The 13380-nt window shown below is 28.9% G+C and overlaps 1 protein-coding gene across 2 annotated transcripts; it reads left to right on the plus strand.

The window, feature by feature from the left end:
• Positions 1-7674: 7674 nt before the first annotated feature.
• Positions 7675-11417, plus strand: LOC108783044 (translational activator of cytochrome c oxidase 1). Of its 2 annotated transcripts, none has more exons than XM_018551490.1 (4): positions 7675-7914; positions 8483-8729; positions 9903-10062; positions 11107-11417. In XM_018551490.1, exons 1-4 carry the CDS (start codon positions 7734-7736, stop codon positions 11305-11307), a joined length of 789 nt encoding a protein of 262 aa, XP_018406992.1. In that variant the 5' UTR covers positions 7675-7733; the 3' UTR covers positions 11308-11417. The 2 variants fall into 2 exon arrangements, with proteins under 2 accessions (XP_018406992.1, XP_018406993.1); XM_018551491.1 differs by having other exon boundaries at positions 8486-8729.
• Positions 11418-13380: the final 1963 nt, after the last annotated feature.

Raw genomic sequence — 13380 nt, forward strand, 5'->3', positions numbered from 1 at the left:
ATTTTTAGCTATACGATGCTGTATTTTACAGCATGTTATTCTCGCCTCTCGTAATTTTAATTTCGTCACTTATAGGTAAGAATTGTTCTAAAATTACAAAGTAAAATTACAAAGTAAAATAACTAAAATTTAAAAATAAATAAAAGTGTGATAGAGATAGTAATAAAGTTATAAAAAATATAAACAAAATCGAAATAGAAAATATAAAGATTAAAAATATGCTTTTCCATTCAGCGCACAGATCATTCCAGCAATATTGCAGTTACATTGCAACGTTGCAGCAATATTGTTGTAAGCTTCTATACTATAGATTGTAAAAAATTAAAAACAAATGATTCTGTAATTTAATGAAACAAAGTCGATTATATATTTTAAATTTCCATAAAATCGTTTCTCTGCAGTGAGTAAAGTCAGATCTTATACATAAAACACAGAATGCAAGTTGCAGATCGCAAGCTTAATTATTACGTCAGCCAATCCCTCTTGCATCAATTTTAACAGCTTCGAGATTGGCTGACGCAACAAGCTTGCAACTTGCGACTCGCACTCTATTTCCACGTTATATACATACATATATGCATATATTATCTAATCATGAAATTCTTAGGAGTTCGTAGAAATGCAACAAAAGTTTCTCTCCTTGCAGATTCTTGAATATTCAACGAACATTTCTTACTGTAAAAGAGCAATTTATGTATCCTTAAGATTAAAAACATTCGAGTTATACAAAGTTACAAAGTATTGCAAGTATTATATATATATTCCATGAATACTTATTGTTAGATGAATAACTTCTCTTTACGCAAATGTTAGAATATCGGAAATAAATTACACTTGTCAGCTTTCTAAAGCTATTGTTGCCATTTCAGTCAAACAAACTACAATATCGAATTGGAACATTATAAATATACTTATACTTTTTTTAAATAATAATCAACGTAATGTAATTTGCGAAATGTTATGTAAAAGTAATGTGAGAATATATCTTCTTTAATAACATAATGTAATTTGCAAAATGTCATGTGAGAATAATGAAATAAAATCTAAATTTAAATCTAATATACATGGTAAAACATAAGAATATATCACTTGTAAATTCAGCTCTGAAGCCATCAAAATGCAAATCGACATAAAAAAAAATAAATGTGGGTAAGATATCGGGGACTCTAAAGTACAGATACACATTTGAGCTATATGTACAAGGTATCTAAAATTCAAATATTAAAACTTCGGGAGCGTGTGGAGGATCGATAAATTAAGAAACAAGTCTTGTAGACATATACTCGTTTTTTTCTTTCGTTTTGGAGAAAATCACAAAAGAAACGTAGTTTTCGTTTTTGTACCTTTTTATTACTTATTCGTGTGTTGTACTTATATTCACTTGCTACTAATGTAGATATCGTTTAAAACTCTTGCAGGAATGCAAGCATATCATCAGTGACAGCTCGGGTAGCAGCCAAATATTGATCTTTGTGATATTTAGTGCAGCCTCGATTCGGTTTCTCAATTATTCTCTTGAGTTGATTGACGACAAATAAACTTTCTACTTTAGAACCCTTCACACAAAGAAGTTACGTGATGAGGTGATCGGAGTGGCCAAGGCGCTACTTCTTCACGTCCAAGAATGAAACAACTACGTTTTGTCTTTTTTGCGATTTTCTTCAAAAGGAAGCAAAAACGAGTATGTTTCTACAGGATTTTTATTCTTAATTTATGAATCCCTTACATACTTCCGAAGTTTTGATGCTTAAATTCTGAACACCCTGTATATTATTCATCAAATTTTGTGTTGTACTAAAATAATAAATTGAAAAATAAAATAATTTTAAATGCGAAATGATGACCTTCGCATACATTTCTCTTATAGTCATATTTTTTTTATTTTTTAAATATTTCAACAGGGCTTTCTAATTAACGGGATTTGACTTCCGGCCTTTCCGGAAAAGGTAATATTTTTCACAATAAACATTTATTTACAAATATCCAGCATATCAAGATCTCTTTAATAAATACCAATTGAGCATCAAAATTTAATCGTAATATTGCTACAGTAGAGTTTACCTAAGTCCGTAAAAATTAATTTGGCGCGCAGTCCAAATAACTTATACAAATATATATACATATATGTGTACGTATACATATATAATATGTACATATTATAACACAAATTCCTATGGAATTATTATAGGTAAGCATTAAAGATTCAGCTTCGACCGTTATGAGCTTGTATGCTTTATTGATTGTGTTTATACGATATATTTTCACGATCCGCAATATATAAGATTCTTATTGTTTCTTTCTAATTAAGTTCTAAATAGATCGCCTTTCTTGTGCCATATACATTTTATTCATCAAAAAAAATTCATCAAACTTGATGAAAGCACTCAAGCGTTTTAGATGGATCTAGTTTATGCATTTTTGAAAGTCACTATATTATGTGCCTATGCATCCACCGCAAGAAATACAAGCTATATCCATAAAAACGACATGCTACCGAGACTGTGGGTGTCCACAGCACATTACGTAGCGTAGCACTGTACACGAAAAACCAATATTGCTACTCGAGACGGTTAAAGCTCGGTCTTGAAAGCCAGCATAAACCTGAATGCACTCCTAATTTCATTAGGTACGTACATGTACGTTGTTCTAATGGTTAATTGTACCACTTAATAATGATCTCACGTACTAGACGCATCATCAAAAGTTTCAATAAACTACCGATCGTCGTAAAAAAGAATTAATTACCGTTACCAAATATCGTTAGTCGTATAAAATTATCGTTGTTTGTAATCGAGCAGTTAATACTTTTTAAATCACATTAAAAATTGGATTTTTTGAAAAATATAAGTTTTATTATTAATGACTTTTATACAAAATGGCAAATACCATTCTATTTTCCATTTAATTCAAAAGTTTTAAATGGGAAGTTTGAAGTGGAAGTTTTAAAAACCGTTTTACCTTGTATTGTGATAAATAGCTAGTTGTACCATTGCAAAAAAAGTAATTTTAAAATGTCAAAATATTGTATAATTGTATAAATTAAAAGTAACAAAAATTAGACTCTGCATAAAACATTTATATACAATTTGTTTAATAAAATATGAAAGCTTAAATTTTAATTGCTTTTATTTATTCGCAAATGTCTTTTTTTATCGTATATGAATATATTTCGCGTGAAAACTTGACTCTAATATTTTCGAAAATTTAAAACGTAATTGTTTATTTCGTTGCACAAATCCACCGGACAGTTATTGCGATGTCAAGTGATTCCTCTTTTCTCGAGAGAGCTTCGAAAAAAAATAAACAAAAATGATAAAAAAAAAAGTACACGCATGATCCCCTCTCGTAGCAAAGCCATATTGCACTCACAATACAATTTTTCAAACTTTACAAAGAATTTATTCCAGCCGATTGTGTGCCAACAGTTCGTCATGTCGCATAAATTACGCGTGTATTCGTGGGTCGATCGAGCGTAGTTAAAACCCTGCTCTGAAGCGTTAACGGTTTTCCAGGAGCAAACACTCCAACGCTGTTTGCCCTCTTGCCTTGACAATATTGGCCGCCCGTCATCACCACTCGAAGCCGGCTCGATGCTTCCATACGCGTCTTTGCTTTGCTCTCCAACCGCATGATATCGTGCATAAACGAATGTGAAAGGAAGATGGACAAAATGTATACTATTCAAAATTATATCAATGAATACTGAAGATGCACTTTTCAATTTGTATTAAGGATCTCTTATTTTCTTTTTTTTTCAATATTAGGCTCAATCGTTGCTATACAAATTTGATTTAAAAAAAAGACCAGAAGATATATTTTAAAAAAAAAAAGCTTGACAAATATTATTTACTTTCCGTGTCTAATTGTAGATACGCACTGTATGAATAATTATTCTATTATCGAAAACAAAAAAAATTATTTATTACATTATTAGATGCGTGATTTATTATAATATTTATAAGAACAGAACTGACAAAATTATTTCAAATAAAAATAATATAATAGTAAAAACAGTTAAAATATAACATTAAAAATAGATAAAAATTGATAAATATACAAATAATAACAGGATTAAAAATCCATTAAAAAATCTTATATTATAGTAAGAACAGTCTAGAGAATAATCCTTCTTCGTTATATTATAGATAAAAAATAGAAAATATAATTTTCTTATATGATTTTATAGATATGTCTCTTACAAATTTTATGAATCTGAAATTAAATGGCTAAATTCCTTGGCTCGCATGAGCAGCCAGTAAATCAACATATATAAATATTTACGCAACGCATATGTTTACATCTATTACAAAAGCACATTGCACATACATGAATTCTAATGAACTGGTCTATGAACAGTAATGCCGATAGTGATGTAGCTTGGGAATATCATAATAGCTGTATGAACTACTGAAACAATTCCATTGATATTCTAAAGCGAACTAAAGTAAAACATACATATAAGCAATGTATTTAAATAATCTCTGGTAAATGCTAAATTAACATGAAAGGTACGACGAAGTCGCTGTGATTTTCGGGTAATTGCTTTCTCTTCAAATATAACTTAGTATATATAAAACGTAATCAAACGTAAAGATCAAAGATTCAGTTTGCCATTTGCCAGAACGGCACAACAAATAACTAATTAAACTTTCGTAAAATGAGACAAATATGTGAAAAGAACCCTTTTCCGGGTCTTCTTGAAATAAAAACAATATCATTGAAGAAATTAAGCTATTCTAGGATTTTTATTTTTAGCACTATAGTAGAGTCGATCTTTACGTGTCTCGAAACGAATACGCGAACGCATGGTTGCGGTGATCACTTCTTTTGTTTTTTTTTACCCTTTTTCGCGCTCACGCACACACGGAATATCATCGCTTCGAGTGACATTCTGGCCCTCGAGCGCGGATATAGCCACTCGAGCTACTGTTTGCGCTCCGGCTGATCTTCCATTTACCCTGCAGGTATAGGCGTACTTCTAGCGGATTATTAACCATACTTCGCTTGCACTACGACCATATCTACGTATATCTCCTTTAAAAAGTAACGATAAAACATGTCGCGTTCGATGGATTGAATCGTGTTATTTTCTCAATATTCAATAATTAACGCTCGGGACACATTAATTGTTATAGTCGACTGAATTAATTGTAATGGACTAATTGTAAGCGACTATCTCTCTCTCTTTACTGAACGATTTATAACAATTACTGTTATTCATGTAATAACCGGATAATTTAAACAGTTATTCGATTAAATTAATTACTAAACAATACAATGGAAAAAATTTTAATTAACTTTCTCATTAAGTATAAAATGGCCGGTTTTTCTTGTAGACATTTTTACATTAAAAAAGGATGCTTCTTCAGTATAAAAATTCCATATCTTTAAATTTTTTAAAACGACTATGATCAGATGCTAATCCAAAACATTTTTTTTTAATTTATGACATTTATTAACATATATATTAAATCATTTTATGACCGTACAATTGATAAATAAATTAGAAAAAGAAAGGCTATAACGGTCGAAGCTGGATCACAGTGCTTATTATAATTGTGTGAATTTTATATACTGCGTATGTAGTCCCCCCCGCGACGCTGATGGATTTTCAGCATATTGACGCATACATATATTCACTACCGCAGTAATATCACTAAGTTAAATTGACAAGCAATCTAACAATTTGATGCTTATAGCATCTTATTGGATCTTAATAATATGTTGAAAGACATATATTAAAATTTAACGATGTATTATTCTTCGCAAACCATTATTTTTCACAGATTTTAATTTAATTTATCATTACTTTAATAATACATCGTTAAATTTTAATATATGTCTTTCAACATATTATTAAGATCCAATAAGATGCTATAAGCATCAAATTGTTAGATTGCTTGTCAATTTAACTTAGTGATATTACTGCGGTAGTGAATATGTATGCGTCAATGCTGAAAATTCATCAGCGTCGCAGGGAGGACTACATACGCAGTATATAAAATTCACACAATTATAATAAGCACTGTGATCCAGCTTCGACCATTATAGGCTTTCTTCTTCTAATTTGTTTATTTATTAACATATTGTTAATGTTAATATTAATATTTTTTATATTTATTGATTTAATTTAATTTTACTTAATATTTGAGATTAGTTTGATTCCTACATTTTTTAATAATTTATGAAAGGGGGAACCCTGAACGGATTCTTTTTATCTTTTTATATAATAGTTTATACATATTGATGATTTCTTAATTTCCTTCTTTTAGTTTATATATATTTATGATATATAGAGATATATACACGGTAAAATTTAGATTAATAAATGGCATTAATTATAGATAATTATATAGTAAGATTTTGGAAAATTATAATAATTTACATAGTTTTTTTTAGTAAAATATCTATGTATATATTTTATATTTGACTTCTTAAGACTTATGTAGAAGCTCCGGTGTATGGGTCAATGATTTTGGTGGGAATTTATTAAAACAAGGGAATGGGTTAATTTTTTTTTTCGGTCATTAGAGATATTTTATAAATGTAAAGTTTAGAAAAAGAGTGTTGAGGATTAGGATTGTAAGGAGGCTAGGCATAGAGATACTTTGTTTGATTTAAGTAGATATAAAAAGAATAGTGCCATATTTGTCTATGGTTCATATAAATTTAATATTAAGTAGGATTATTAACTATTTAATAATTTCGGTGAATAGAGATATTTTATAAATGTAAAGTTTAGAAAAAGAGTGTTGAGGATTAGGATTGTAAGAAAAAGCTAAACAGGGATACTTTGTTTAATTTAAGTAGATATAAAAAGAATAATGCCATATTTGTCTGTGGTTTACATAAATTTAATATTAAGTAGGATTATTAACTATTTAATAACTATAAATAAAGTGGGGACGTTAAGAAGGTATTTAATAAGAGTGTCTCGATAGGCTCTATGTTTGTTGGAAAAATTTCATTTAGTGAATTTATATTATCAGTCTAGAAAACGATAATTATTTTTAAATAAGCGATTAATTATTGAAGATATACCAATAATAATAATGTAATGATGATTTTTATTTTGTACCTGTTGTGTTTTCTTTGGTTTGTATAATCAGAAATCGCGCAAAAATAATATGTTCGAACTTGAGTTAGATCTCTCTTTCTCTCTCTCTCTCTCTCTAACGCGCAAGAAACAGATAAATGACTGGAGAATTTAAATTCTCCACGTGCTGCGTTTTTGGGGTGTATATCAATTGCATACGAGCCAGTTACACACAAGCCAATCACAGCGCTAGAAAAAAGAATAAAAAAAAATTCCCTACGCAGAAGTTGCTGTGATAGGCAATGCTAACAGTGTGCAAGTGAATTACTCCCGCGTTTCTGTGCATTCACAGCGCATCGCCACTGGACGCGGAAAACGCTTGCCGCGCGGCAAAATGTGACATGGTAGCCAATGAACATGTTAGGAGCTGTAAGCTCATTGGCTACCGCGTAATCGTGAATAGCGATAGCGATAAGTTTCAACCTATAAAAAATGTGTATTCCGGTGTATTCGATTTCTGTTGCGGGCAGGAAGTAAGATATAAGGAGACTCCACTCCGTAAAATAAAAGTGGACCCATTTTAGGTTTCGAGTTCAGCTTCAAAACTTATCGCTCGCTATCCCTCGCATTGTGTCTTGGGCTTTAGGTTTTTTCATCATGATGGTTGTCTGCTAATACATCATAACCTTTTCCAAAAATGTCACGACTATTGAACAGGTTACTGTTCGATAGACTTATTTATCTTTTACCTAAAAGCGGTAAAAGATTCGCCGGTCATAGCAAATGGCAGAATATAAAGCACATAAAGGAAGAAAATGATAACAAACGGATGGTGCAGTTCTATAGTCTAAAGCTGCAAATGAAAGTTGCAATACTTGGTAATGTAATTTTTATTATGACAGTTGTATAGTTTATTAAAATAAAATCCTATATATAGGTACGAAATATACTAAATAAATTTTTCTTGCGTGATTAATAACTGCACTTAAATATATAAGTATTATAATAAGTAATATATACATATAAGTATTATATGTATATATACATATATTTGCTAGGTGCATTTAATTTTATTGCGACAAATAGTGACACAGGCACATAAAACATTTTTTTTTTATCTGAAGAGTGAACTATAATATTTTTATGCATTTTGATGCTGTAAAATCGAATTCAATGTTCATTCATAATTAAACTTATTTTTTCTCATTTACCTCAAGTTGTATACTAAAAACTAGATCATAAATGGTTCTAAAAATAATAGAAAATTAAACTATTTTCCAGTGATAAAAAAATTGTGATAGAACAATTTAGGTATTGGATTCGATTTCAAAGCATCAAAATACATAAGAATACCATGGTCTTTAGATCAACTTTTGTTTTGTATACTTATATAATTTTAGTTGCATTAGTATGTGATTGTGAAAAAAAGTTGTCTTCTTTTTTCAGAAGGTGGTACTACAAACCCAAATAATAATTTAAAATTATCAAAAATCATTGAACGAGCTAAAAAGGTAAACATGCCTGTGGCATCAATAAAGTCTTTCCTTGATAAAATGGAAACACGGAAAAACAAGACTCAGGCAGGTGTAATAGAAGTTCGTGGGCCAAGTGGTTATACCATGGTTGTATCTTATATGACAGATAATCCCAAGGCATTTCTAATAGAGTTTAATTCAAAACTTAAAAAAACCAAGTATGAACAATATGTATATTTCTACTTCTAAGCACATACTTATATTTGACATATGTTATACAAAGTATTATTAAGCTTGTTTTTCTTAACTGAATTCCTTGTACCATCTATCTTTTGTTTTTTTCTTCAACATAAAGAGGAAAAGAGGAAAAGTGAACTGTGCAAGAAGTTTAGCTGAAAAAAAGAGGTCTAATGTTTCAAAGTATATTTAGAAACAAAATTTTATTTTATTATTCAAGTTAGTTAAAGTGTTAAGGTTATTCTATAATATGCTCTTTGTTTTCTGTACCTTGCTTTTTTCCTCTGTGATTATTTCATTGATGATTGTATTTCTTTATATATGTTTCTTTGCTATGTGTGTTTCCTGTTTCTTCCAAAGTTCGTTAACTTTTATCTTGAGCGACAGAAAATGAAAAAGAGGATAAGAAACAAAAAAATAAGATATAAAAGAATAGCAAGAGAGAGAGAAGCTTTACATATTTATATTTTGGAAAAAACATTTTTAGAAAAAGAAGTTTCATACAAAAGTTGTATGATTTGAAGAACATAAAGAGAATACCATTGGATTGACCTTGCAAAGTTGTTTGAAAATTACATAAAAGTCATAAATTTCTCAAATGGAACCACATATGTATATCTCATTGTATATTCTTATAGTTTACTTCAAGAATTTTTTTCAAAATCCTATAAGATTTTTTAATTTTAGAGTTATAAGGCTTAAAAGTTATAGTGCCGCTAGTATTAACATTACCAAAAGTGTTGGTCAATGGCTAAAACCTATTGAATGTTGTTCCAGATCATGATCTAGATAATATTTATCAAGATTAGGGCCATTGGAGATTGTTCGTCTTATTTCCATTTTTACACTAACAATTCATTTTTATGTAAATATCTGTTTAAGAAAATAATGACCTTTATGTGATCTTTAAATAACTCTCCAAGGTCAAATCAATGAAGTTACTTTACGTCCCTTCAAATCATATAACTTTTATATGGAACATTTTTCTCTAAAACGCTTTGTTCCCAATATAAATCTGTACTATATTTTAACTAATTCACCTGTATAATAATCTGTGTTCAGTATATATTGTAGTACTTTTACATACAATTATAAGAACCATGAATATTCCAAAATGTATATCTCTCATATTTGTTTTTTAATTGTATATATAGAGGGAAAGCTACAGATTCGTTTGCCAAAAATATGTTTATTCATATAGGCAGTATCAAAGTTGAAAAGAAAGGTAATTTGGAACAAGCTATGGAGGATGCTATTAATATCGGTGCAGAAGATGTAGAGGAATTCAAAGAGAATGATATGGAATGTTTCCAGGTATTTCAATAAAAACTTACTTTCTAAAAAATTATAAATTTTTTTACTATAAATGTAGGGGAGAGTGGTCTAAATCGGACTTATTATTAGTTTTTGTTCTCTATAAGGCGTAAATAAAGTCCGATCATAAAACCAATGGTGCCGTTCGAAAGATCGTTGAATTTCCTTCATATTTGCTTGGGATCATTTTGACGTACCTCTTACCGGTGTCGAACTATAATGGAAAATGTAAAAATGCATTTTCCGATCCAATTTGGAAAACTATGAGTTCCAAATCGAACCTCTCCTATTTTTATGGACTTTTAGGTAGAATTTTAAAATATTTTAATTAATTTTTGTTAGTATTGAGTAAAAACGAGCAATTTAAGACTCAAAGATAAAAATACAGTTTATATTATTAGAATTAAAATAAATAAAAGATTCCATCAATCTGAGTCTGATGACATGATATTTTATTGATTTAGCATCCCTTAGACCAGATCTGATCGGTTGATCACCAGTACTACAACCAGGTTGTGGCAAACCTTCTTTTCTCGATGAATTAGCTGGCTTATTCGTCTTTTTAGTGTTTTTGTATAGGTCCGATTTGGACACGGATTTTTTCGAATAAATGGAACAAATTTCACAATAAACCGCGAAAGTAATCACAAAACTCTCGATATTTTTGAATTCTGCACTCTTTAATTATTTTCAATCAATTACCGTTCAAATTTTTAACATGTTTTAAATAATAATTTACAAGGATTTTCTTTTTTAAAAAAATTTTCACATGATAGCCGAAAAAATACATATTTCCGTCTATTCTATGAATATTATGACAGAGTACTGCCAAACTGCTATCACATATTCGGTGTTTTAAAAAGACTTTACATTATAAATGGTACGCAAATCTGCTCAACCGTGTTTATTTAAAAAGGTTTGATTTAAAACACGGCCCGATTTAGGACATTCTCTCCTATATATAGTGAAGAACATATTATTTGTACATGCATATAGAAAAAAATTACAATTTATACATGTTCGCTAATATTTTCTTTGTTACAGTTCAAATGTGATCCGAAGTTTTTAAACAAAATAAAATGTCTTTTAGAAGATCTTCAATACTATGTACTTTCAATAGAAGAAGATTATATATCGCCAACTGTAATAGAATTAAATGAATCAGATTTGGAAGCTGTTTCTTTAATCCATAAGAAAATTTTGAGTTTAGAAGATGTCACTAAGATACATGATAATTTAGCATAAATATATATGTATATATATTTTTTAAATATATATATAGGGGAGAATGTCTCCTAAATCGGACCGTGTTCCAAATCGGACCTTTTTAATTTAAATAAATACGATTGAGCAGATTTGTGTGCGTATCATTTATAATGTAAAGTCCTTATAAGACACCGAACATATGATAGCAGTTTGGCAGTACTCTGTCATAATATTCATAGAATAGACGCAAATATGTATTTCTTCGGCTATCATGTGAAAATTTTTTTTAAAAAAGAAAATCCTTGTAAATTATTATTTAAAACATGTTAAAAATTTGAACGGTAATTGATTGAAAATAATTAAAGAGTGCAGAATTCAAAAATATCAAGAGTTTTGTGATTACTTTCGCGGTTTATTGTAAAATTTGTTCCATTCATTCGAAAAAATCCATGTCCAAATCGGACCTATACAAAAAAATACAAAAAGACAAGTAGCCAGCTAATTCATCGAGAAAAGTAGGTTCGCCACAATCTGGTTGTAGTACTGGTGATCGACCAAATCTGGTCTAAAGGACGCTAAATCAATAAAATATCATGTCATTAGATTCATTGTCAGATTGATGGAATTTTTTATTGATTTTAATTCTAAAAATATAAACTGTATTTTTATTTTTTAGTCTTAAATTGCTCGTTTTTACTCAATATACTAACAAAAATTAAAATATTTTAAAATTCTATCTAAAAATCCATAAAAATAGGAGAGGTTCGATTTGGAACTCATAGTTTTCTAAATCGGACCGAAAAATGCATTTTTACATTTTTCATTATAGTTTGACACAGGTAAGAGACGTCAAAATGGTCTGAAGCAAAAATGAAGGAAATTAAATAATCTTTCGAACCGCACCATTGATTTTATGATCGGACTTTATTTATGCCTTATAGAGAACAAAAACTTTAAATAGGTTTGATTTGGATCATTCTTCTCTATAATAAAAAAGGAATCAATCATAATTATATATTTTATATGTAATTATAATCAAAGAACTGTTTAAAAACACTTTATGTACACTGCTCAATAAAAAATAGGGGACACTTTCGAACATGCTAAAAATTGGACAATATTCTAAACGCCATAACTGGGTGAAAAATTATCGATAAAGAATTAAAAAAGAATTGTAAAGGTTGAAACCTCTACTTACGAAATCGGAAATTGTTATTTCAATCCGACTGATCCTTTACGAAATTATAAGGACACAAATCGATATCCTTCAAATCTGAAAATTTTGCACAAGATCCATGGCATGAGGTAAAAATTACACGAAAATGTGGTTTACAGTAATCGAAAAAGTGAATTTTTACTTTCAATTTACTTTTTGTAATGAACGTTGTACGACTTTTTTTTCACTATTTGTGCAAAATTTTCAGATTTAAAAAAAATATTCATTTGTGTCCGTATAACTCTATAAAGAATCAGTCATATTGAAATTTTAAATACAGATTTTGTAGATAGGGATTTCAACCTTTAAAATGCATTTTTATTATAATATTTTGTCTGCGAAATGATTTTTCACCGAGTTTCGGTGTTCTGGATATTGCCCAATTTTTAGCGTGTTTAAAAGTGTTTTCTATCTTTTGTTGAGTAGTATATATACACAGACACACACACACACACACACACAAATATATTTTGTATATTATATATTTTAAAAAATTTGAACAGAAAAATATAAAATATATTTCAACAAGTTGTTTCAAAATGTAAGAACGTATTTTTATCTAAAAAAGTCATTTTATTGAAATCACACATTATCAATCAAATAAATACAGAGCTGTAAATAAATTCAAAATTTTATTTTATAATTAAAAGTAATTATATCAAACACACTTTAAAAAAAATTGTTTATGAAATATTTAATTTTCTATTATTTAAAATCATTCTATACTAATTACAGTACATAATTTTATTTAAATATATATATGCACCATTTAATTTCAAACGTATAAGTTGCTTATTTAAAAAATTATCCATTTTGTCTATACATATATACAAGGTAAGACATCTAAATAATTTGTTTGTTTTTGATTATACAAAAAATTACCAGAATTACTCCAT

This window comes from Cyphomyrmex costatus, unplaced genomic scaffold (assembly GCF_001594065.2).
Source record: "Cyphomyrmex costatus isolate MS0001 unplaced genomic scaffold, Ccosl1.0 scaffold14, whole genome shotgun sequence".
In the NCBI taxonomy this organism is placed as follows: domain Eukaryota; kingdom Metazoa; phylum Arthropoda; class Insecta; order Hymenoptera; family Formicidae; genus Cyphomyrmex; species Cyphomyrmex costatus.